The sequence below is a fragment of the Dasypus novemcinctus genome, chromosome 31, assembly GCF_030445035.2.
Source record: "Dasypus novemcinctus isolate mDasNov1 chromosome 31, mDasNov1.1.hap2, whole genome shotgun sequence".
Taxonomy (NCBI): Eukaryota; Metazoa; Chordata; class Mammalia; order Cingulata; family Dasypodidae; genus Dasypus; species Dasypus novemcinctus.
The window spans coordinates 46,163,540-46,190,181 of NC_080703.1; the positions used below are offsets into that span (position 1 = coordinate 46,163,540).

Sequence of the window (26,642 nt, forward strand, 5' to 3'; positions counted from 1 at the left end):
AGTTAGTTTTTTTTAAATTTTTTTTTGCTTGTTTGTATTACTTTTAGGAGGTACTGGGAACTAAACATGTGGGAAGCAGAGGCTCAACCATTTGACCAACATCCACTCCCTGATCATATGGGTTTTATAGCAGGTATGCAAGGATGGTTCAATGTAAGAAAATCAGTGTATTACACCTCATTAATAAATTGAAGATAAAAAAATCACTTGATTATCTCAATTGAGCTGAAAAGACTTTTCACAAAACACATCACTTCTTGATAAAAACTCTCTGAAACATAGCAATAGAAGGAATCTTTATCAATAGGATAAAGGTTATATGTGAAAAAACCCAAGACAAACATGGTAGTGAATGGTGAAAGATCATTTTTTTCCCATTGAGACTGGGGAAAAAACAAGGATGTCCACTATTTCTGCTGTTAATCAGTATTGTGCTAGATGTTCTAACTAGAGCAATTATGCAAGAAAACAAACAAAAGTCACCCAAATAGGAAAGGAAGAAATAAAATGTTCACTATTCCCTGATGATATGGTTCTATCTTAGAATATCCTGAAAAATCCACCACAAAATTACTAGAACTAATAGACATTTTATCAAAGTGGCAGAATAAAACATTAATATGAAAACATATTATACACTACTAAAGAGCAAACTGAGGAGGAAGGTAGGGGAAAAATTCCATTTACAAGAGTGACTAAAAGAATCAAACACTTAGGAATAACCAATCAAAGATGTAAAGGGCCTGTATTCAAAGAACTACAAAACATTTTTAAAAGAAACCAAGGAAGTCTTCAATAAATTGAAGAACATTCCATGTTCATGTGTTGGAAGACTAAACATCACTAAGATGTCAATTTTACACAAACTGAACTATAGATTTAATGCAATGCTGATACAAGTTCAGAAGCCTTTTTTGTAAAATTGGAAAAGCCAATTATCAAATTTATCTGGAAGGACATGGGCCCCTGAATAACCAAACCTATCTTAAACTAGAAGAATGAAGTTGAAGGACTTTCACTTTCTGACTCTAAAGCATATTATTTACCTAAAGTGGTTAAAAAACAAAACAAAACAAAAAACATGTACTGGTATAAAGACAGATTGATGGGATCAAATCAAGAGCTCCAAAATAGACCGGCATATCTATGGTCAAGTGATTTGTGACAAGTCTGTGAAACAAACCCAGCTGAATCAGAACAGTCTATTCAACAAATGGTGCTGGGAAAACTGGATACTCATATCTCAAAGAAAGGAAAGGATTCGTATCTTACACCTTATACAAAAATTATTTCAAAATAGGTCAAGGACCTAAATGTAAAGACTAGAACCATAAATCACCTAGTAGAAAATGTAGGGAAACAACTTTTAGATCTTGTGTTAAGTGGTGGTTTCTTGGTCCTTACACCCAAAACACAAGCAATGAAATAAAAAAATACATTTAAAGGATTTAAGACTTCCTCAAAATTAAACATTTTTGCATTTCAAACATTTTTTCAAGAATGTTAAAAGGCAGCATATTCAATGGGAGAAAAACCAACAAAGACTTTATTTCCATGTTTTATAAATAGATCACATAAGTCAATGACCATAAAACAACCATATTTAAAAATGGGCAAAAGAATTGAATAGACATTTTTCCAAAGAGGAAATGCATATAGCCAAAAGAGCACATGAAAAAATGTTCAGCATCACTAGCTATTAGGGAAATGATCAAAACTGCAATGTGATAATGTTTCATGCCATACAGAATGGCCATTATTAAAAAGATAGAGAATTACAAGTGTTTGAGAGGATGTGGAGAAATATGAACACTCCTTCACTGTTGATGGGAATGTAAATGGTGTTGGCTCTGTGGGGGATGATTTGGTGGTCCCTCAGGAAGCAAAATATAGAATTATTCTATGATCCAGCAATCCTACAACTAGGAATATATACAGAAGAACTGAAAGAAAGAATGCTAACAGATATTTGCTCATCCATACTCATAGTGGCATTACTCACAATTGCTAAAAGATGGAAACAGCTTAAATGCCCATGAAACAATGAATGGATAAAAAAATGTGGCATAAACATGCAAGATAATACTCTTCACTTGTAAGAAGAAATGAAATCAGGATGCATGTGCCAACAAGGATTAACCTTGAGTGAAAGAAGGCAGAAACAAAAGGATGAATATTGTATGTTCTCACTGATATGGACTAAATACTATTAGTAAGCTTATGTAATTACAGTACAGAGTACAGGTGAGTAGGAGATAAAATGCTAGCTAAGAAGGAGGAGATGATATGGAACGTATGTAAAATGTTTTATATTCAGTAGTAAATATGTTGCAATGGAGAGAGCTGAAAGTAGCACATTATTATGACTATTACATACAGTGCTTATTTATAACTTGTGATTGTAGTTGAAAGATGTAGTTTAGGGAGGTTAATGTTAATTGAAAGACAGCTATAGGATAGTCTACATAGTGATTTTGGTGGTAGATGAGGATTCCGCTTAATAATATAAATGCAAGAATGTTCTTCAACTACAAGATGTTAAGAATTTGGTGACAAATAAGAAAAATACAACCACTATAGACTATAATTACCAATAATATTGCAATATTTTTGTAGGAAAGGCAAAGAAGGTACTATATCAATGCTAAAGGTAAAAAAATGAGTTTAGTTTTATTAGAGGTGAATATGATTAAACATTTTTTTCTTCATTTCCTTCATTAAGAAGGAGATGTAGGTAATGTCATTTAACCAGTCTCTGCGCATTTATGTGTCTTTCTGAACACTGGAGAAATAACTAAGTTTGCTTTTAGGATTAAATATGATAAATGTGACCGGGCAGAAATTTTTAGATTAATGCTTTCATAATTTGTTAAGCTGCCTTTGTATATTATTTTATTTTTGGAAGTTGAGATAAAGTTAGAAAAAATCAATGAGGGAGTAGATGTAGTTCAAGTGGTTGATTTCCTGTTTCCCATGTATGAGGCCCTGGATTCAATCCCTGGTCCTTCTAAAAACAAAATAAAAAAGTGAAATAAACCAACTCTCATTGGAGAGTGGATGTAGCTCAATGGGTGAGTTCTTTTTTTTTGTCTCTACTTTTGGTCCCCATATACCCTCCACCTCCTCACCCCACTCCGCCCATAACAACAACCTCCTCCATCATCATGGGACATTCTTGCTTCCCATGGTAATAGGTCCTGAGTTCAACCTCTGGTACCTCTTGGGAAAAAAAAAAAAAAAAGTGGCGGCGGGGTGACGTCATCAACCAGCGACGGAAGTCATTCCCCGAAAACACCTCCGCAGATACTCTGGTGGGTGGTAGAGCCGGCCGAGGGGCTGCACAAACGCCGAACTGAAGAAAAAGTATCAGGTAGGAAACTTCTATCTGGGACCAACCGGTCCTCTTCGCTTCCCTCCCAGTGGGGGCCCTGCAAAGCTTCTGGGTTCTGCAGCAAGCCGCCTGGACGCCTCTCACCGGGGAAAGAGGTTTTCGAGGAACTCACAGCAGTGAGTTGGGGCCCCGTGCGTATCCAGGCACAGAGACCCAGTGCTGAAAACAATTTGCTGCGGGGTGCTGGAAGCAAAAGGGCCCTCATTTGGGGGGGGGGGGGGTAGGGAATGAAATCTCAGATTGGCTGTGGTCGAGCGGTGCAGTCACTACATCCAGTTTGTGCGGGTTGAATTCCCTAAATGCAGAATGGACCCTTCCGAGGGTCCCACCTTTCTGCAATGACTCTCCGAGGCAGGATAACCTAGCAGGGAAGAAACTTTAGGCAGAAAAGCCTCACAGAGGAAAATGGAGAGGGAGGAGTAAACTGAACTCCTGCTGGACTGGAGAGTTCCAGAAATGAAAAGTGTAAGGAAAATGGGGCACTGAATGAGGAAGATTAAACAAATCTTAGGAGCAGGGGACAAAATTCTATACAGAAACAGAGAATAGATCAAGATTCCTGAAGAAGGAAGAGAGGAAAAACTGGCAAATTATGGCAGGCTGTTATGTTTCTTGTACTGGGGAAAGGAGGGCTTGTAAGAGATAGGAATTAAGTTAAGTTTTAGTTTGCTGATGTAGGGCTTAGCTTAAAGGTCTACTTAATTTATTTACCTCACCTCAGTTTGATCTGGCTGTCAGCCATTGGGAGTTGTGATAAAAATTTAAGGTGTTGAACCCGTTTTCATTTACTGCCTAAGGACTTGGGGTAATATTTGCTAGTTGTTTTCATGTTGGGCTCATACATGATCATGTCAGTTTTAGCATGATCATAATTTTTAGGTCATCCCAGACATAAAGAAATCATTTGCTGGGTCACATGTGGTTGGTGACACACATTCAAATCTTTGGGAAAAACAGTCCACCAGCGAGATTATAATGAATATTATGAGTGATAAAAGGTCCAAATGTCCACCTCATAGTAAGTATATGCCTAAGCCCAGTTCCCATGTTTTGACCCAAATGAAATCAAAGTGATCAAAAGAAAGGCCTTACTTTTTTAAGTCATGTAGTGCATTTAATTATTTCATTTAATTTTACCTTAACTTCCACAGAAGTGTGTATCCAAATACAACAGGTGGTATTGGCAATAACGAAAATGCCTACTTGTTCAGCTAATAAGTAACAAGTTAAGCTAATAAATCTAATGAGTTGTTGTGCAGCTATAGCTTTAGCAGTAGATTCAGTAATTTCTCCTATTGTGATTTTAATCCTGTTTTCATTTGTGTTAGCCCCAAGCCAAGGTAGCAGCAATCTGCCCAAAGACCCAAACCCAGAATGGTTACCTCCCTGGGTAAATTCTCTTTCCCCTGAGACTGTAGCTTGAGGGGGTAGTCCAGTGAGAAGTTTCAGATTTATTATAAATTCCTAAAGGACTGTGAGGTGACCAAATGCATATTACCCAGGCATTTTGTCAACTGTAAAGGTAATTTACAACCTAGTCAAGTATCTGATAACATTTCCAAAACAAAAATATTGCCTGGGGAAGTGATTGTGCTCCCACCTACCATATAGGAGGTCCAGGGTTTGATTCCCAGGGCTGCCTGTTGAAAGGCAAGCTGGCCATAATGGTGAGCTGGCCTGACTGGAGTGCTGAGAACTGGCCCATGCAGAGAGCTGGCACAGCAAGGTGATGCAACAGAAAGAGGCACAGAGGAGAGACAGTAAGAGATGCTGCAGACCAGGGAGCTGAGGTTGCACAAGATTTGAGCACATCTCTCCTACTCTGGAAGGTCCCAGGATCAATTCCCAGTGCCACCTAAAGAGAAGACAAGCAAACATGGAAGAACACACAGAGAGCAGACAGTAAGTGCAAGGCAATGGGGTGGGGGAGAAGTAAATAGATAAAATAAATCTTAGAAAATTTTAAAAAAATTATTGCCTGGCAGAACAATGTAAATACAGTCAATGTGATGTTGTTTTTAGATTTATTAGTAGGAATACTATCATTTGTCCTTAGTATCCAAGGGTCTGTCTTATTGAGACTATAAATGAAAAGCTTACCGAAAATTATTTATATTGTGAATATTTTGCAGATCCAGTAACTTAAACCTGAAAGTAGACATGCATTGTTAATGTAACTTGTAGTTTGTGGAGGTATGTAGACTATTATGGCAAGTTTTCCAAACTCTTCTATGGTATCTTTATAATTCTCTCAATCAGTTGTGTCTATTGTGTGGTTTACACTGAGCAAAAACAGGTTCTTTCCTTCCAATACACTTTAAAGACCAATTCCTGAGACATTGGGTTTCCAAGTGAGAAAGTTTATTTGCTAGGCAAGCAAAGAGATCATTGGTCTAGAAGGACCCAAAAATCTGCCTCCTTGATTTTGAGGAGTTTGGGGTTTTTATGGTTTCAAACAGGGGAGGGTGGAGTGGTTATAATCACAATAGTAAATATACACAAACCTAGTTTTCAAATAACCATAAACAAAAGTAAGATCAGACTGGAATAACCATCACAATAGTATGTATACACAAGGGTGTGCCTAATTTGAAATAACCATAAAGAAAGGTGAGGTTGACCTAGCCTTTCTAGGTTGAAACTAGACTAGCCAGTTTCAGTAATTTCAGGTATTAGCTTTAGACTATTCTATAATATAGTGAAAAAATAAGGGGAAAAAACATGTGTATAATGATTCAGTAATCATAAACTTAAGCTAATTCTTAATTCTTGGATACAAGGTTCCATGTCCAAGAAATTTTAAAGCAGAATAAAGAAGACTTGGGTTTAGTATTCATATCTGATGTGAAACAAATGGTGCAGTTTGATCTGAAGAGTGAACCATTGGGATAAAAAAGAAATTTGTTATGGGTAGAACTGTGGGGTCCCTTGCAATGTGCATATATCAGAGCTCATGGTGACAATTCAAACAGTCTATAAGGTTACATTCCTTTGAAAAGTCCTTGTAGAAAAAGATAATGACATTGTCTTTCTAAGCCAGTACAAGAGCAAAGCATAATGAAATATAAAGATTTTATGCATTATAAATATTAGTAAGGTAGCATGTATGCTAGGATTTGATCTGTCACCTTGGGAACAGTAGTCTACTTTGTAACATTGCCTACTTCCCTTCCTGGCTAGTTGGATTTTTACCTCTGCATAATTAGTCCAGGAGTCTGATAGAACATTTTTTATTGAGTAATGTGTACCCATGGCTCAATACCCTGTAATTAATTTGCATTACCAGAAGTTAGGAGTACTTGGCAGGCTTCCTTTTAGTCAGAATCTGTATTTGTATGTGTGATTTCCAGTAGATCCACTATCCTGGTGCCAGAATTTTTTTTTAAGATTTATTTATTTATTTATTTATTTATTTATTTATTTATTTCTCTCCCCTTCCCCCCAACCCTGGTTGTCTGTTCTCTGTGTTTATTTGCTGTGTCTTCTTTGTCCACGTCTGTTTTTGTCAGTGGCACGGGAATCTGTGTTTCTTTTTGCTGCATCATCTTGTTGTGTCATTTGTCCATGTGGGTGGCGCCATTCTTAGGCAGGCTGCACTTGCTTTGGCGCTGGGTGGCTCTCCTTATGGGGCGCACTCCTTGCGCGTGGGGCTCCCCTATGCGGGGACACCCCTGCGTGGCAGGGCACTCCTTGCACGCATCAGCACTGTGCATGGGCCAGCTCCACACGGGTCAAGGAGGCCCAGGGTTTGAACCGCGGACCTCCTGTGTGGTAGACAGATGCCCTAACCACTGGGCCAAGTCTGCTCCCTGGTGTCAGATTATGATTAATGGAGTGTCTGTCATGTGAGACAGGAAAAGTGTCCTTTACTTGTTGAAGGTAATCTTTGGCATAATGCATTAAGGGTTTGCAAATTGGGTCATGTCATTGTGTGACAATGTTCTCAGTTTATTCCCAGAGATAGGTCTGCCAGGAAAAATTTCATATGGGGAGAATTTGAATTTCCTAAAATAAGTGCTATGAATAAACAGAGGGCCTAAGGTAAAATTTTGGGCCTATAATGGCTAGGTTCTTCATTTAATTTAGACAGCATTAATTTAAGTTTATAATTATACCTGTTTTACTTGTGACTGTTTTTGCATGAAAATATGCAAGTGCATTTTTAAAATATTCACGCTCAGTCCTTTTTGTGTAAGCCTTTATATTAATGATAGCAACAGTAGATGGGAATAAAATGGCAGAAAGGAGATAATTCACTTGTCAACAATTTTCAACTAGCATGCCAGATATGAGGAACCCTCTTTGCTTCCAGACATGCTGAAAATCACTATAGATCAGGGGCTCTAAACCAGGGTCTGTGGAGATTTCAGGGTCAGGTTTTCAGGGGGTCTTTTGAGTTTGAATTGAAAATTTTAATTTAAAGACATGGCGATGTTGAGTGTCATAAAATTATCTGCTGCTACATTCTGAGTAGGGGTCCATGGTGTTCACATGACTGGCAAAGGAGTCCTTGGAACAAAAATGGTTAAGAACCCCAGTTATAACTGTTCACTGAATTTCCTTCTGATGGAAGACAGGGTTGGGTAAGAGTACAGAGTTCATCCTTTTTGGTGGAAGAAAATTGTGGATGGCTGTCTTATTCAGTCAGTATGTGGTTGATAGTAACGTATACACACTCTAGAACAATAAAAATTTTCCTTGTTTCTTCAGCACAAATATTTCTACTTATATAGTCACATGGGTGACTCAAAATATTCGTAGATTTCCATTCCTCTTACATATACAGATTAGTAAGAAACTTTTTGCTATAGGTGCTTTTGAGTAGTTGCCTAGGACAACCAAAATCCATAAAAGTGTGACATATCTTTGAAAAAGCAGAAAGGTTGTTTTTGAGAGTTTTAGAAGGAAGTGAATGACACAAGGTGTGTCGAGTAGATTTATCTTAACTAACATCTGTGTTAATCTAATTGTGTCTTTTGAATTATAGGGCTGATGCTGTTACAACTACATTGAAAGAGAGTTTGCCATCAAAATGGTGTTTTTCTAGAGACAAAGAAGCTCTAAACGCTACTTGGAATGAAAGCAGCCTCATTAAGACTTGGGCTCCCTGCATTCTCAGTCCTTTTGGATTCTCATGAATAAGGGAGAGAATTTTAACCAGGTGGGAGAGTCCTCATTTATTTTGTAAATGATTTACTTTTTAATCAGAATGTGTTATTTAATTTGACTGCAGGCAGTTGGATAAAGGCTATCTGAGGTCAGGTAAAATTATTGTGGATATATAATATTTCTGGATTTATAATTATTTGCTCATTGCCAAAGGGAAACTCGTTTAATATATTATCACTCAAGGAAGGGTTTTATGCATTTAGAACAGGGAAGAGGTCAAAATAGGAACAAACAAATGAATAATTATACAATGAAAAATGATATGAGTGACCTGAAGGAACAGTAGAATTTTAATATAGGCTATAGGAAAGGCAAAGGATACTTTTGGTTGGGGTTCAGTGAAGAGATCTCTGAGGAAATGACAAAACAAAGACTAAAAGAATATGAGGATGATGTGGGAAATTTTTTGAGGGGATTTCCACAGAAATGAAGGGTGGTTATAGTGTTCAGTGCTGAAATAATAGCTAATATGAATGTGTTTGAGTGTTTCTGAGAAATGAATTCTTATTCAATCCTTGGATGCCTGGAGGAGTCCTAACTCAAAATTACTTAATTTGAAGGAAATACTTTGTTAAAGTGGCATATCTTGATTATATTCATCTTGATTGATATTTAGGTTAATCAGAGTGTTAACTCTAGAAAGAAAGAATTTATTTAAATTTCTGGGCTCATGGTGGTAGTATTGTCTTGAGTTATGTTGGATTTTTTGCCTTTACGTATGTAAATAGAGATGTACACTCTCAGTTTTGAGCCAATGTGGAGTAAATTGAAGTAATTATTGTGATCCTAGCAGTGGAAGAAGTTATATCATTGATGTGGAGACAGTGGCCACTGGAGGTTCTGAGGGATGGGAGAGGGAAAACAAGTGTAATATAGGGACATTTTTGGGAATTGGAAATTGTCCTGAATGACACTGTAATGACAGAACAAGCTATTACTTATCTTGCCATAACCTACAGAATTGTGTGGGAGAGAGTGTAAATAAACTACAATGTAAACTTTAATCCATGCTTATTGGCAATGCTACAAAATGGGTTCCTCAATTGCAATGAATGTACCACATTAATGAAGGATTTTGTTAATGTGGAAAAATGTGGGATGTGGGGATTAGGGCATGTGGGACTCACCTATATTTTTTATGTAACATTTATGTAATCTAAATATCTTTAAAAAAATAAGTGCAATATGGTGGTATTTTTGGGACATTGGAATTGTGCTAAATGATGTTGCAGTGATGGATACAGGCCATTACATATCTTGTGATAACTTACAAAAATGTGTGGGAAAGAGTTTAAACTATAATGTAAACTATAATCCACACTTAGTGGCAATGCTTCAATATGTGTTCATCAATTGCAAAAAATGTACCATACTAATGAAGGATGCAGTTAATGTGGGAAAGTATGGGAGGGGAGGGAGTGGAGCATATGGGAATCTTCTGCATTTTTTAAAAAGATTTATTTTTTATTCTTTTTCTCTCCCATTCCCTCACGCCCAGTTGTCTGCTCTCTGTGTCCATTCACTGTGTGTTTTTCTGTGTGTGCTTGTATTCTTGTCAGCAGCACTGGGAATCTGTGTCTCTTTTTGTTGCATCACCTTGCTGCGTCAGCTCTCTGTGTGTGCAGCGCCACTCCTGGGCAGGCTGCACTTTTTTTCATGTGGCATGGCTCTCCTTAGAGGGCACACTCCTTGTGCATGGGGCTCTTCTTCACAGGGGACAACCCTGCATGGCACAGCACTCCTTGTGCATAGCAGCACTGCACATGGGCCAGCTCACCACATGGGTCAGGAGACCCTTGGTTTGAACCCTGGACCTCCCATGTGGTAGGTGGACGCTCTATCAGTTGAGCCAAATCTGCTTCCCTCTCCTACATTTTTTATGTAACATTTATATGATCTAAGTTTCTTTTTAAAAATTAAAAATTTAAAAAATTTAAAAAAATATCCTCATGAAACATATGCTGAAATATGCATGCTTGGAATACATCTGGCAGTAAATACTACATAAGTTGGGAGGTAATGTTTGGGAAGTAGATTTGAAGCAGGCAAGTTAGGGAATCAATAGATGGATCTGGAACCTGGCAGAAAAACCACCACCCTTGCACATGTGGAAATTGGTACTCCCAAGATGGCTGCTGGAGAAACTTGGAAGAATCCCATTCTGAATGAGATTTCCTCTGGAAGCTAGGAGAACTGGATGTTCTCCAGGGGCCTTATCATAGGTCCCTCCTGGGGGATCGATTGGTGGGGGAGTCAATTAAAACATCAAACAGCTGGGACTACCTCCTGTCATTAGCAAAGTGTGTTATAATTAATGGTTCTAAAAGCAAATGCAAAGGCCAACTGCCCCTCTCTTGCCTTTTGACCCCTGTTCTTGCCTTCTGCCCCCTGTTCTGGCCTTTTTCACCCCTCAGCTGGATCAATACACAAGTAAACCTGGGGATTTATGATCTGTAATGGGGAATTGTAGTCTGTCAACCCTCTTTATCACTCTTCAGCCCCTTCCTCTTTACTTGGGCCCCATGATCTGTTATTTTCTCCCATTTCTCTTCTGATCATTCCCTAATAAGTTACTGGCCTAACTAACCCAGCTTGTTCTTGAAATTAATTTCTTACAGCTTAGCCAAGAACATAGAGAAAATCTGACAACAGGTTCAATGAAAAGGAGATTTCCTTGAACAGATTTGCTGTTCGTGGGTGTAAGTAACAAACTCTATGAAGAGGAAGTTTTGACAACAGGGTGAGGATCTGAATATTGAAATAAGAAGTGACATTCCATGTAATAACTAGGTGTGATATGTAACCCTTAAGATATTTGAAATTGGGATACAGGAAGAAAAAATTCAGACTCAATCTGTGTTTTTCAGTGGCGATATAAATTTGTCATTTTACTTCACCTCTCTGAGCCTTAATGTAGGACATTTGTTAAATGAGTAAATTAGACTTTATCAGTTGGGTTACTGAGAAGATTAAATTAAAAAATATATATATAATTCTCTAAACATGTTAAATATAATAATTTTCTTCCTGGAATTGAGGTACAAATGATTAAGGTAATCTTGGGTCTGATCAACCTCATAATAATATATATATTCTTTTTTTCTTTTTTCTTTTATTTTAATAATATATTTCTTAAGCTTCTTAGTTGATTTCCAAATATATTTGGGTGGGATGTAGAACTCAGTGTTGAGTGGGCTGCATTGTACATATGGAAGAATAAAGGTGTTTTAGAACAAATGTATCCAGAAGGTCAGGTTCATGGTAGAGCAGGAAGGGGGAATACAGAAATCAGAAATGCATGTGAGAGAGCTGTTGGAAACTGAGGCACAGTGGCCTCACAAGGAGAGATGTGCTGTCTCCATGGCTACACTTGCAACCTAAGGAATGTGGTAATTAAGAGTTCCTGGCAAATGGGATGAAGTTGTTAAAGGCTGAAAGAAAAGATGAGCACATACTTTTTGTAGTGAATAGAACACTTAGACTTTGTACCTTGAGATAAGAATTTTTTTTCAATTCCTTAGACTATGGGTAATGCTGATAGTTAATGCATGTTGCTGCTTGTTGTCACCTAGGCTACATGTTGCTGCTTGTTGTCATGCAGGCTACGTGTTCCTGCTTGTCACATAGACTGGGGTATATAGAGAGCCCCTTGTAAGCAATAAAGTTGTCTGATGAGTCTCTACTCGCAGACCCCCTGATCCCATCTCTCTTGTTTTTCCTTTCTTTTTCTTTCTTTCTCTTTCTTTTACTCTCTTTTTCTCTTTCTTTCTTTCCTTATAATCTTCAGGTCCAAATCTCCAACAGAGAGCCAGTGCTATTGCAAAAAAACAGTAATATTTATAACAGAGATTACAGTATGCTTCCTCTTATGGTGAGGACCCAATTACAGGTGTGATTTTGGTTAAGGATATCTATGTTTTGGAATCAGCAATGAATTAAAAGTCTCCAGTGAACCAGGGAGCATGTGTTGCAATTTTGTTGAGGCTCAGGGCCCAGCTGGCACACAGACAGTCCAGAGATTCAAGTCTCCTGAGCATACACCAACCCCAGCACCAACCACAGGTTCATTAATGACAGAAGAGGCATGTGTAGAGAGGTCACATCTGAGCCCAACTCCATCACATTCAGGAGCACAAATTCCAAAGCAGGGCCCACTGACAAGGCAGTGAATGCCATCTGTCATGACCATAGGACCTAGGTGTCTCTGTAGCTTTCAGGAGCACCACTATTTGGGGTTGTATCTACTTTGGCTTTCTCTGAGATCCTGCTGAGATGTGCATAAATGTGATCCCTCTGATGACCTTTTGACTCATTCCAAAGTCCCTTAACCATATAAACTCATTTGTCTTTACCATTTCCCTGTTTTAATCCAGGTCTTTTTCTAGTTGCATCACCAGCTGGTGTTTGGTAGTAATCCCTTGGCACCAGGGACGCCCATCCCTGGGAATCATGTCCCATGCTGGGGGGAAGGAAATTCATTTACATGCTGAGTTTGACTTCAACAGAGTTGTAACACCTGCTATCAGGTTCATTGGACTTACCCAGGTCAGCTAACAGGGAGGTGAGAATTGTCAACCAGCACACCAGGTAACTGAGAGTGTCTACACTGCAAGTAGGAATCCCATACAACAGTCATGTAGGAACTAAGCACCCTCTTGATTTAGAGATGGAGTGGACATCTCCATCCCAGGGTCCTCAGAATGAATGAATAAAATGTGGATTAAAGTGCACTTATTGGTATTCTGCTATAGAATTGTAACTCTAGCAATGGAAGAAACTGTATCATTGATGTGGAGACAGTGACTGTGGGAGTTGGCAGGGGCAGGGAGAGGGAAGAAGAGGTGTGATAAGGGGGTATTTTCAGGACTTGGAGTTGTCTTGAATGATATTGCAAGGCCAGATGCAGGACATTATATATCCTGCCATAACTCACTGAATGGACTGGGAGAGAGTGTAAACTACAATTAAACTATAACCCATGCGGTGTAGCAGTGTTCCAAAATACATTCATCAAATGCAATGGATGTGTCACACTGATGAAAGAGTTTGTTGATTTTGGAGGAATGGGGGTGGTGGGGAGTGGGAGTATTTGGGAACCTCTTATATTTTTTACTGTAACATCTTATGTGATCTAAGTATCTTTAAAAAAAGCTGTTACAAACAAAAAAGGAGTAAAACTGGCATTATATTTTTTAAAAAGTCTCTGAACATCATGGGCTAATTAATAAATGCAATTCATGAATTTTCATCTTCTTATCTATAATATGAAGATAATCATATCTTTATTAGCCAGAGAAGACAAGATCTCCAACATCTTGACCCTGGGAAGGGAGAGTCCTTTCTTATTTCTCTTGAGCATACCTTATGTTCTGTTTTGTTTGGGCAGGAGATACTCCTAGGTGAAAGTTTTGACATCAGGATAGGGGGGCCTAGAAAATTGTGGTCAAGATTTGAATCTTAAGATTTCTTTCTCCATTCTCAGCTTTGCTGTCCTTCTGCTTATCTGGTTGTGAGTGAAAATCCAGTGGAAGATAGATGCCAGCTAAGGTTTTGGCAATGCAATCACATGTGAGTAGGTAATTCTTCTTTGCACCTCTGTTGCCAGCAGATGGGAAGATTTCTCCTATTGGTGTGAATATTCCAAGTGTATTCAGGAGTTAATCAAGGATCTTAGCTTAAGTTTACATAGGAGTCTTTATTAATTATGGTAAGTTAGATACAGATCAATGAGTAATCTTCCAAGGTAATTACAAGAGTTGGTTAAAGCTACCATTAAAGCTGTGTATTCTCTGAGAAGATTTTAGAAGTTTTCTTTTTCTCACCCATCCCATGGCCTCATTGAATAATGAAATCACGGATCATGTTAGTGCCTGAGATTGGCGTGGCCATATGATGAATAGTGGTGATAGAGGTGAGTAAGAAGAGATGTTTACAGTCAGAAGGGATGCTGAGTTTTCAGCTGTGCATGCAGTCAGCCCAACATTACAGGTACTGGGGTATAGGGGTAGATATATTTGTCAGAAGTGCATGAAAAGTTTTGTAAATTAAATTAAATTAGGAATAATGTATTTGTTTCCTCCACTTTTAATTTTCTTAAAGTTTTGATGGAATATATTTTACATTTTGAAATACTTTTTAAAAAGATTTTAGAAATAAATTCATTAACTCCTCCTCATTGTTTGCATTCACTGTCTACTCTCTGTGTCTTTTCATTGTGTGCTCATCTTCTATTTAAAAGAAACCAGGAACTGAACCCAGGACCTCCCATATTGGAGGGAGATAACCAATGACTTGAGCCACCCCTTCTCCTGCTGGTTGTATCTCACTGTGTTTCCTATTTGTGTCTCTTCATTGCATCATCTTGTTGCATCAGGTTGCCATGCCAGGCCATCACATCATTGTCTCTTCATTGCATCATCTTGTTGTGTCAGCACACTATGCCAGCCCATGACAGCTTGCTGTCCTGCTCATTTTCTTTAGGGGTACACCAGGAACCAAACACAGGGCCTCCCATGTGGTAGGCAGGAACCCAACTATTTGAGCCACATACACTTTCCTTGAAATAATTTTTTAAAAACTACAATTTTCCTTACCATCTTGCTCAAATTTCCCCACTTCAATTTTCTAAATCAAATTTATTCAAATTTTATTAGTGGATGCTATGTATAGGAATTATTTTTTCCTTCATTTTGTCTGTGGTTTCAGAAGCTGTATAATAGGTAGAATAAAATTTATGTCTCAGTGAAAATTTTTAAAGATTAGTAAAGGCCAGAGGCAACGAACAGGATTGTTTTAATGTTTCACAGGCAAATGAGATGAAGATACAAGTGAGACAATGAAACTGGTCTTTGTACACTCCAGAAAAAGTTGAGATTGGGTCGTCTCCTACCGTAGGAATGGTCAGTCTAAGGCCATGTATCAGTACAACTCTCTCAGGAGTCCCTGACTTGTGACACTGGACCATCTGTATTTATTCATTACAATGAATACCTGAGCTATGTAGCACTGAGGAAAGCAGGACTTAGTGATTTGAATCCTATTCAGTTTTGCAGAATTCTGGTTATGTTTTCAAGGGTCCCTGCCATTTTAATTAATAATAGACCTGTGGATTGAATTTAGATAGAAAGCAATTGATACATGAACTTACATTTGCCAAAATGCACAACATATTCTTAAATGATTTTATAAATGAGAGGAAAGTGAGCTCATCTATATAGGGGAGTAACCTAACCATACCCATTTTTCAAAATGATATGTATATAATGGATATTGCTTGCCTTAGAATATCTGTAAATTTACTTAAAATTTACTAAAACAAATATTGATTTATTATTAATGCTCAAAGGAAAGCAATAATTAGCAGAAAGAGGCATAATTACAAATTTAGTGGGATATTTCCAGGTGTATGTCACACCCTATGTCATTTGATTTTCTTTTACAATGGGGTATTTTGGGTTCAGAGTTTGTATGTGCCTGTGAGTACATCTGAAAGGCAGATGGAAGTTCAGTATTGATAATGATGTTACTAGAACCCCAACACCTTTCGAATTTTATATACACAGTTTCTGCTTCTTTGGTGCTGTTATTTTGTACATCTCACTCAAGACATTGGTAAGGATAGCCTTGTGTGAACACAAATTTCTGTGATTTTTTAGGCATTAGTGACCTTCAAGGATGTGGCTGTAGACTTCACCCAGGAAGAGTGGAACCTGTTAGACACAACCCAAAGAAAGCTGTTCAGAGAAGTGATGCTGGAGAATATCAGTAACCTGGTCTCAGTAGGTGAGACTCTCAAACTTTCCCACCTATATCTATTTTCTATCTAACATCTATCTAATCTACCTATATATTTATCATAAATCATCTTCCATTTTTAAATTCAGATATGTAAATCAGCTTCTCCAAACTGTATAATCTTTTACGTTATATTTTTGTATTTTATAATTTTAATACATTTATATTGTGCTAACAATCCCTAAATGAATTTGTTTCTTCATTTTTTATTTACATCGAGTTCATCCCAATAGAATTTAATCTTCTTGACCACAATTTAATGTCTTTCTTGAATTTCAATTTTCAACCCTCAGGGCTGTGCTGAAATAAGTATTCTCCTCCAAGTGCTATGCTGAGGCTTCAGAACACAGTAGTAGAAACATTGCTTATATCCTTTTCCATATAGAATTTAGATCATTTTTTGGGAATTTATGTTAATTGGATTATTTTTGAACATAATATTCAATTACTTTGAAAACAGATTTCTCACCATTTAAAATATAGACAATTCTGCAATCTCTCTTTTTACTAGTTCATGGGTAACAACAAACAGTGGTCCTCATTGAAATGGGCAAAAGGTCAAGAGTTACAGATTCTGTTGAAACATTGTCAGTGATCTAAGTTCAAGTTATTGTTGCATTGCTGACCTTCAATGCTTACCCTATTCTTTGGTGACTTGTGATGTACATCATGATCATGACCTGTTACTATCATAACTCAAAATCCAGGTAACTTTTTTTTCATACAAACAGGATATCAGGTCTGCAAAAGAGATGTGCTTTCCCAGTTGGAACAGGAAGAAGTGTTGAGAGAAGAAATAGGTTTTCCTCAATACCAGAATCCAGGTGAACCGTAAAGACCTCTGCATTAGAAGAGGGGTCTCATGATAAAGTATGTGCTTGAATATTTTAGCTTCAGGATTCCTTAAGTGTGTAATGATTTCTTTTTTTTTTTTAATTAGACATTTTTTATAAAGATTTATTTATTTCTCTCCCCTCCCCCTACCCCAGTTGTCTGTTCTCTGTGTCTATTTGCTGCTTCATCTTTGTCCGCTTCTGTTGTTGTCAGTGGCACGGGTATATGTGTTTCTTTTTGTTGTGTCATCTTGTGTCAGCTCTCCATGTGTGTGGCGCCATTCCTGGGCAGGCTGCACTTTCTTTTGTGCTGGGCGGCTCTCCTTATGGGACACACTCCTTGTGCATGGGGCTCCCCTACGTGGGGGACACCCCTGCATGGCATGGCGCTCCTTGCACACATCAGCACTGTGCATGGGCCAGCTGCACACTGGTCAAGGAAGCCTGGGGTTTGACCCGCAGACCTCTCATATGGTAGACGAATGCCCTAACCACTGAACCACATCCGCCACCTGTAATGATTTCTTCAGTTTTCTTTATATGAGTTATGATTTCTAAAATGTACCTGAAGATATTGGGGAAATTTTAGTCACGTGTTTGTTCCATACATTTCTTAAGCTTTATTGAGTGTCATTGGCATTGGGAAAGGAATATTCATTTGTTATTGTAATTAAACTGTCACATAATAATCCTTGTCCTGTTTCTATTCTTGGAAATTTTCTTTCCTCTTTTTTACCTCATTGACATCCCAACTTTTTTCTCACATTCCATGTCTCAAAATCCTTTCCGACTGCTATGTCCTAGAATTATCTTATTTATGACTTTGATTTTCTTTCCCAGCTAATTGTGAATGTGGGAAACATACTGAAAGGGATATTTGGAACTTTCTAAATTTTCCTTCCCCTAAAACTATTCTAATAAGTTATTTTGCCTTTTTTCAATTACTACAGGGAGGCACTGTACCTTTAAAACATGGGAAATGATAGAAATGATATTCAGTCAACCTACCTGTAAGAAAGACACTTCTAAAACCATGTCATTGGTAAGTTCAATTTTGTATACCCTAGTGTTCCAAATAGATAACCAAAGGATGGAATAAATTAGTAATTCAATACATCATGAAATTAAAATTAATGTTAGAATTAAGTGCTAATCCAGCAAAAATTTGTGATAGTTTGAATTTTCAGTAAAATCCTAAACACAAACTCTAACTTGAGTTCACATAAAATTAAATTGTATAAGCAGGTTTTATGAATGTAATCTTTGAAACATTATGAAGCTCAAAATTGATCAGATAACTCTGCACTTAGAGTGTTATAATAGAGAAAATCTATGTGTATGGATTAGAATTCTTTTATATGAAACCAACATGGCAGATATTTTAATTGGAGGCTATCACTAGTGGATTAGTCTAGGTGTCATATATAGGGAAATGCAGGAATTCATTTAAATGGACAAAAGTTTTACAGTCTCTCATCTGATTCCCCACAGCACAGCTCTCACACCCAAAAGAATTCCTTTAAATGTAATTATTTGCAAGAAGATTCCTCTCACACATCCATAGTGAACCAATATGCATTGATTCACTAAACAAAGAAATCCTATTTCAGGAAACTACCTCCAGCAGTTCTCAGTGACTATTCATATGTTAAACAACATAAGCATCTTCACCATACAAGTAAATCATATGAATGCTACCAAAGTGATAAAAATTGTATCCAATGCTCTGACCTCAGGCAATACAATGTAACTCCTGTTGGAGAGAAAACCCATGAATGTCATCTAGGTGGGAAAGCCTTCACTACAGTATCTTCCCTTAAACAGCATGAGAGATGTCACACTGGAGGAAAACCACATGAATGTCATCTATGTGGGAAAACGTATAGTCATTATACTTCCCTTAAATATCATGAGAGAACTCACACTGGAGAGAAACCCCATGAATGTCATCTATGCAAGAAAGCTTTCAGTCAACATGCCCATCTTCGACAACATGAAAGAACTCACACTGGAGGGAAAACCCATGAATGCCATCTCTGTGGGAAAGCCTTCACTACAGTGTCTTCCCTTAAACAGCATGAGAGATGTCACACTGGAGGAAAACCACATGAATGTCATCTGTGTGGGAAAACCTATAGTCATTATACTTCCCTTAAATATCATGCGAGAACTCACACTGGAGAGAAACCCCATGAATGTCATCTTTGTGGGAAAGCCTTCATTCAACTATGTAACCTAAAACAACATGAAAGAACTCACACTGGAGAGAAACCCCATGAATGTCATCTATGTGGGAAAGCTTTCAGTCAACTTCTCTCTCTTAAAGAACATGAGAGAATTCACACTGGAGAGAAACCCCATGAATGTCATCTTTGTGGGAAAGCTTTCCATCAATATGCTAATCTTCAACAACATGTGAGAACTCACACTGGAGAGAAACCCCATGAATGTCATCTATGTAGGAAAACCTTCGTTCACCTAAGTAGCCTAAAACGACATGTGAGAACTCACACTGGAGAGAAACCCCATGAGTGTCATCTTTGTGGGAAAGCCTTCCATCAATATGCTAGTCTTCAAGAACATATGAGAATTCACACTCGAGAGAAACCCTATGAATGTTATCTATGTGGGAAAGCTTTTGCTTTTCGTTTTTCCTGTAGGAGACATGAGAGAATTCATACTGGACAGAAATCATAATATATGTATGAGGAAACATTAATTATTCTAACCTTGGACAACAGAAGATTAGTCAAACTGGAGAGAATCCCTATGCATGCCAAACATTTGAGAAAGCAGTCAGTCAGTATTCTTACTTTAAATGTAAGAACTCACAGTATAATAGATTTGGGTATGAAAGAGACTTCAGCCATAGATTTAACCTTTAAACATACCAAAGAACTCACATAGTGAATAAACAGTGTTTTTAATCTCTTCAGTAGTTCCTATAGTCATCCATACTACTTCAATAGCTTGCATGTATACTATAAGCCTCTGAACCCCCACCATTTTTTACTTGTTATCACTTATATATTTGTGCATTGAATGTACCAAAGGCTTTATTTATCACTACCTTTTTTACATTTGCATTTAGAAACTTGTAGGAAGCAAGATGTGGAGTTACATACCAAACAGTACAATACAATAGTGCTGGCATTTACAGTTATCCAAATGGTTACCTGTACTGCAGATCATTGTTTCTTTAGGGTGTTTTGAAGTACTACCTAGTGTCTTTTCACTCTGAAAAACTCCCATTACCATTGCTTGTGAGGCAGATCTAGCAGTGATGAATTCCCTCAGCTTTTGTTTAACAGAGAATGTCTTAATTTCTCCCTCATATTTTTCTCCCCCATCTCCCCTCCACCCTGCTCTTTTTGCTGCCTGTGTCCATTTGCTGTGTAATCTTCTGTGTCTGTTTTTTTTTTGTTTGTTTGTTTTTGCTTCTCATTTTCTCCTCTAGGATGCACTGGGATTTGATCCTGGAGACTGATTAGGAGAAAGTTTCCCTGTCACTTGGTGCCACCTCAGTTCCTTGTTTCAGTTGTCTTGCCTTAACTCCCCTTCATCTCTCTTTTTGTTGCATCATTATCTTGCTGCATGGCTCACTGTGTGGGCACTTGCTGACCACATGGGCACTGGCTCACCATGCAGGCACTGGTTTACTGTGCACTGGCTCAATGCATAGGTTGCCACACAGGCACTGACACACCATTTGGGTCACTGCATGGTCACTGGCTTGCCACATGGGCCTGGCTCACTGCATGGGCCTGGCTCACCATGTGGGCATGCCTATACCAGGAGGCCCCAAGGATCAAACCTGGGTCATTTTTGAAAGAGCAGCTAACTATATAAATTCTTGTCTGGCATTTGTTTTCCTTTCGAATTTTTAGTATTTCAACCTTCTGCCCTCTTGCCTCCATTGAGTTCTGGTGAGAAATCAATCACTTCTCAATCTAATTGTATATAAAATGTTCCTTTTCTCTTGCAGCTTTCAGAACTCTCATTGTCCTTTGTACTTGGTAGTGTAATCAATATATGGTGGAGTATATTTTTTCATAGTTATCCCATTTGGTGATCACCAAGCCTCTTGGATTTGCATAATCACACCTTAAAAGTTTGTGAATGTCTTTTTTTTTTTTTTTTAATATCCTTCTGGCCTTTTTTATCTTCTCCATTTGGCAGAGCCAGATATATTGGTATGGAGTAGGTGTTTTAGGCTATTTTCACTTTCAATATTTCTTTTCTCTTTGTCCTCCTCAGCCTAACTCACTTCAGATGTTTTTATTCAAGATCACTGCCAGCTCCAATCTACTCTTGAAACCCTCCTGAAAATTTCTCATACCAGGTATTGTGGGCTTCAACTCCAGTACTATTATTTTGTTACTTTTACTTAAATTGTTTACATTTTTCTCTTAACTTAAACTTTTATATTGCTCATTTATTGTTTTTCTGATATACTTTAGTTCTTTACCTGGACTTTCATTCACCCTCTTTAGAGTTTTTAAGACCGCTCTTTAAAATACTTTGTTCGTTATGCCCACATTCTCATCTTCATTTGGATTTTCTGTATTTTTATCTGCTTCCTTTGGATGGATGATCATTTCCTGTTTCTCATCTTGTATTTTATTTTTTTCCACATTCTTTGTGTTAATATTTTAAATATCATTTCTTGTATTTATGCCTGGGATGGATTGTTTTCATTTTGTAAACAGCTGGTGAGAGGACAAACATTTTCTTGGGCTTTAGCCCTCTTATCAGGAAGGTTTGTCAAGGCAAATATACTGTGCAGGGTTTTTCTTGTCTTTCTGGGCCTCCATCTTGTCCTGTGTCTTTGTTTGTTAGTTGTTTTGGAGTTTCACTATTTACAGGAGTTTGGTTTTCTGCTCTTTTCCTAGTATATAGACAGTTCTCTCCTGAGTATTTGAAGCTGCAGGCCTTTGTCTCAGACTGTTCCACTTCTATAGTTTTTTACACTCATTTCATTGTCTCATGCTGCTTTTGTGTAGAGTGTAAATTCTGGAAGGAAGGTGACTCCAGAGATGAATTTCCCAAGTTGTTCTTTCCTAGGCATAACAGAGCCATGGACTAATGAAGGGTTGCAGGCTTGCTCTAATATGTCCTGCAGAGATGGAGAGTAAGGACAGCAAAACTTGAATGCCTTCCTAATGTTGAGCTTTTCTAGCCGGGCAACAAATGCAGTACTTCAGTTTACTCTCTCCCACAACCCTGGGGAACTACTGCTTCTTTAAATCACCACTGCCTCTGCCTCTGTCCAGGAAAGGTTGGTAGATGCCACCATGTTTTTGCAGAGCAGTTTGAAACAATAACTTCCTCCATTACATTACTCAGTGATCTTAACTCAATAATAAAAAGCTGTGATCAATGATCAGGTGTGCCTGTCCTGTTCTTGGGGAATAGGATTTTTAAATACCTTTCTGCCAGTGGCAGCTAACCAGGGTCTGTACCCCATGGGGGTGGCCTTTTGTGAGGTTGTGTGATGGGAACCAGTAGCTGCCACTTAGAGACTATAATTACAGTTTTTTTTTTATGATAGTTTATTGGCCTTTTCCTCCTGCTCTTCCATGGATGTTGTACAGTGTTATACTGGACTTGGACATTTGAAATAGGTGTTTCAAATGTTCTCTGCCTGTCTTATAGTTGTTGTGGAAGGATTGAGTACTGGAAACTCTACTCTGTTATCTTTCTAATGTCTCATAATTTTTATTTCACCTGCAGATCTCCATCTTCAATTTTCATAATCTCCTAAACAATGAATGGCCTCACACTCACAACAATATTATTCTTGGAGGCCTGATTGTAATCCTGGTTCCAGAATGAAAAGAGATAAGAAACCATGAGCCAGGCACTGGTAGCCCCAACCTCATTGATCTCAGGATTAAACCAGTTTGACAGCTCCCTGGTATTCATGGGAGATTCTTAAAGTCCCATTCATTGATACCTTTCCTCAAGAGGATGTAGACATCATGCCATAGGTACCTGAAATGTGGGCATTACCTTTATGCAGGATTGTAGACAAGGTTGAAACATTGGCTGCCACCAACTTTATGCAGAACAGGCTGAAATAATAACCCCCCAGAGCCATTACTCAGTGATCTGAATTCAGTAATCAAAAACTGTGATCGGTGGTCAGCTGTAGACAGTTTACTACACAAATGCTTCGGTCCTGTATTGCTCAAGACACCACCATACAAAAGATATGAAAGAAAGTTTAAAATAATGGCCAAAAAGTCAACCAATTCCATTCCATAATTTGCAAGGAACTCTGCTTGCAGCCCCCTAAATCAGTGGAACAAGTTGCTTTGTAGTGCATCTTGGGAACATAGGCTCAGGCACAAAAAATCTTGTAGTAAATGAACAGTTTATTAGCACAAATGGCCAAAAGATACAATCATGGCCAGTCTCCCAGGCAGGCCTACTACTCAGGGAAGAGTTGGTAGGTGAATACTCTACATGCTTCACTAGGGGAGAGTGACTCTGTACTGTTTCAGGGTTGAGTATTTATACACTCAGAGGAAAGATGACAATAAATCTTAACACATTTGATCTTACTCATTTCAACAATTTGGAATGTTGTGCACTTGAATACACTGAAAAACTGGCATTATAGTAAATCACTGTCACCTCAATGGTGCTTTATTCACAGCAGGCCTAATTAAATGCCAGAAAAGATAACCATTGTTTCATGCAATGATTTGAAGGAATTAAAAAGAGAATTATCGTCTGTAGACTTTCATTAATAGCAATGCTTCAGTATTGGTTGATCAGTTTTAACAAATGGGCCACACTAATCTGCAGTGTTGGTAGTAGTAGTAACCATGTGTGGGTGCCAGGATGTTGTATGGGAATTCCCTAAATTGTTATTGTAATTTTTCTGTAAATATGAATCTACACATCTCTAAATATAAAGTTAAAACATAATCACACTAAAGAAAAAAAGACTACTATGATCACTAATAAAGTATAGGTTACAGAGATATCCTTTCATGTGAGGAGATGAAGTGAGCTTCATGCTTAGTTATGAAGAATTTGAAGGAGGCAGCCATTCAAAGTGCTAAGGCAAGAGCTTTCATGGCAGCAGTCACAGGAAGGGCAAATGCTTTAAATGGGGAAAGAAGTTCCCCAGTTCAAGGAACAGAAGAGAGAGTGGGGAAAATTGGTTGGGAATGCAATTGGAGAGCTGAGAAGAAAGCAGATCACATGGGACTTTGGAATCTGTATGGAGAGTGGTGGGAGCAGGGTAGAAGCAACAGGAGGAACATGGCATGTTTCTGGGCAAGTTAACCCTTATTTGTTCTAACCTCCTAAGGTAAGGAATAGTCAAATGGGTAAGAAGATGTTTCTGCCTAACTTAGTGAATCTATCCAAAATTATATATTTTTCTGTACTCCCACCTTGACTTACCCATATCATCCATTTCAACTTCCTTCCTACCCTTTGGTTTCTTCCTTCTCAGTGTAGTCTTCCACCATTTATCCCTTTCCTGTTGATGGCCAAAATTTCAAACTCCTGCCCATATACCCCTCACTCTAATACAATTTGGAGTGACCACTTCCAAATTATGGATTCAACTGAATCAAAATACAAATGAACCCAGCTCTTCACATCTAGTGAGAACTGTCTCCTCAGCCCCACTTCTTAATTTCCAGTTGAACTCTCATAGACATCTCAAACTAAAGCTGTTCATACAATGTTCTTTCCCCTCTTCCCTGTCAGGGTGCAGTTACTTACCACCAATGCTCTAAGCCAGAAGATAGAAGATTTCCTTGACATGTCCTGCTCTCTCATTCATTAATGCACTTATTGATGATGTGTCAACGCTACTCCCTAAATACATTTTCTTAATTTCCTTCCTCTTCCCTGTTTTTCCTGCTATAGACTTATCCCAAGTGTTCATTACTTGTATCCTGGCTCTCTATCACAAGATTTCTGCTAGTTCCTCTGCCTCTTGATGGAATGTTCTCCAAATCATTTTCTATATTGATGCTATTAAAAATATAGCAACCCTATTAAAAATCTTTCACTTGTTTATGTAGGCTTCACAGTAAAGTCCAAATTCCTCAACATTTCATACCAAAAATCTCATGGTCTGGCCACAGTTCATCTCTCCAGGCTCACCCCTATCATCTCATCAGAGTTATGCTACACTAGAGGTCAGGATATTCTAAAAAGGTTCTGAGGAGAAATTCACAAGTTACTAATAAAATTCTGAACAAATAATTTTAATTTGTCAAAGTGGGGAAAGTAGTTTAAACACAGTAATAGGCATTAAGAATAGCCATGAAAAGAACAGAATGTAACTTTTGAGTATTGAACTCCTGTTTTTCATTGAAAACCCATTAACATCCTTAGGAGTTCAGTTTAGAAAATGCTACTGAAGGCATTTGGAACAACTTATAACAGGTCCTAGAATATGCTGTGCTCCCTTGCTTCTCCATCTCTGTGTGGGATACCATCCATTCATTCATTTACTTTTTTAGTGGAAAAATATTCATTGTACATTAACTGTATATACTAAAACTAGTATAGGTTGGACATTCAGAGGGAGAAAATGATCTAAATGAGCCAAATTAAAAAACGTTCTTAAAAAAAAATCAGGCTGAATATTATGAACTTGCAGTATAAAGTATAAGGAACTGAATTGGGGAAGATCATGAGACAGTAGGCTTGCCCCATCCTTCTACTATCTCTGAGGTAGGTGTCAGGGTTTTATTTTAGGTATTTTGAGGAATAGATATTAATATGCATATATTTAAAGTTATATTTTCTTCATGTATTCATTCTTTTGTTATGAAATATCCATCATTGTCTCTAGTAATGTTTCTTATAAAGTCTATTTTGTCTGATACTAATATAATTACTCCAGTTCACTACTGGTTTCTGTTTGAATGATATGTCTTTTCCCATCATTTTATTTTCACTCTATTTGTATCTTTAATCTAAGATGGGTCTTTTGTAGACAGTACATAGTTAGATCTTGTAAATTCATCCAGTTTGATGATCTCTAACATTAGGCTGTTTAGGCAATTCACATTCAATGGGTTGTTGGCATTTCTGGAATTATAAATCTATATTAGTAGTTTATATATAAATCTAAATATAAATATATTTAAATATAAATCTAAATTAGTAGTATTTTCTATGTCTTCTCTCTTGTTCTGTTTTGTATAAGTTATTATTTAGTGTACCCTTTAAATTGATTTGTTTACTTTTAACATTTCCTTTAGTTATTCCTTTCAGATTCTAATTGAAAGATTGGAATACAGCTTATTTTATACATTCTACTTCAGATCAATCCAGAAATACAGACACTTTTCTCCAATGTACCTCTATTTCTTTTCCCTTTTCTTTAGGTTGTTATGATATATATTTTTTATATGTTACAAATGCTACATGTAATAATTACTGATTTATACAATTTTCCTTCTCATAAAACAAAA

General features: G+C 37.6%; 1 protein-coding gene across 3 annotated transcripts in view; it reads left to right on the forward strand.

The window, feature by feature from the left end:
- The first annotated feature begins 3,272 nt into the window (after positions 1–3,272).
- The window catches only part of LOC101413072 (zinc finger protein 705F-like), a 29,063-nt gene continuing 5,693 nt past the window's right edge, over positions 3,273–26,642 (forward strand). Inside the window, exons 1-7 of one of the 3 annotated variants that reach the window (XR_011647848.1) lie at positions 3,273–3,370; positions 8,379–8,552; positions 14,043–14,128; positions 16,216–16,342; positions 17,086–17,178; positions 18,138–18,229; positions 18,679–21,529. Coding sequence is in view for 2 of the 3 variants with exons in the window: in XM_071212894.1 (XP_071068995.1) it covers positions 14,096–14,128; positions 16,216–16,342; positions 17,086–17,178; positions 18,138–18,229; positions 21,445–21,513 (414 nt within the window). In the remaining variant the exon portion in view is untranslated. The remainder of the gene's footprint in view (positions 3,371–8,378; positions 8,553–14,042; positions 14,129–16,215; positions 16,343–17,085; positions 17,179–18,137; positions 18,230–18,678; positions 21,530–26,642) is intronic. The other 2 variants (XM_071212894.1, XM_023584219.3) reach the window with 2 other exon arrangements.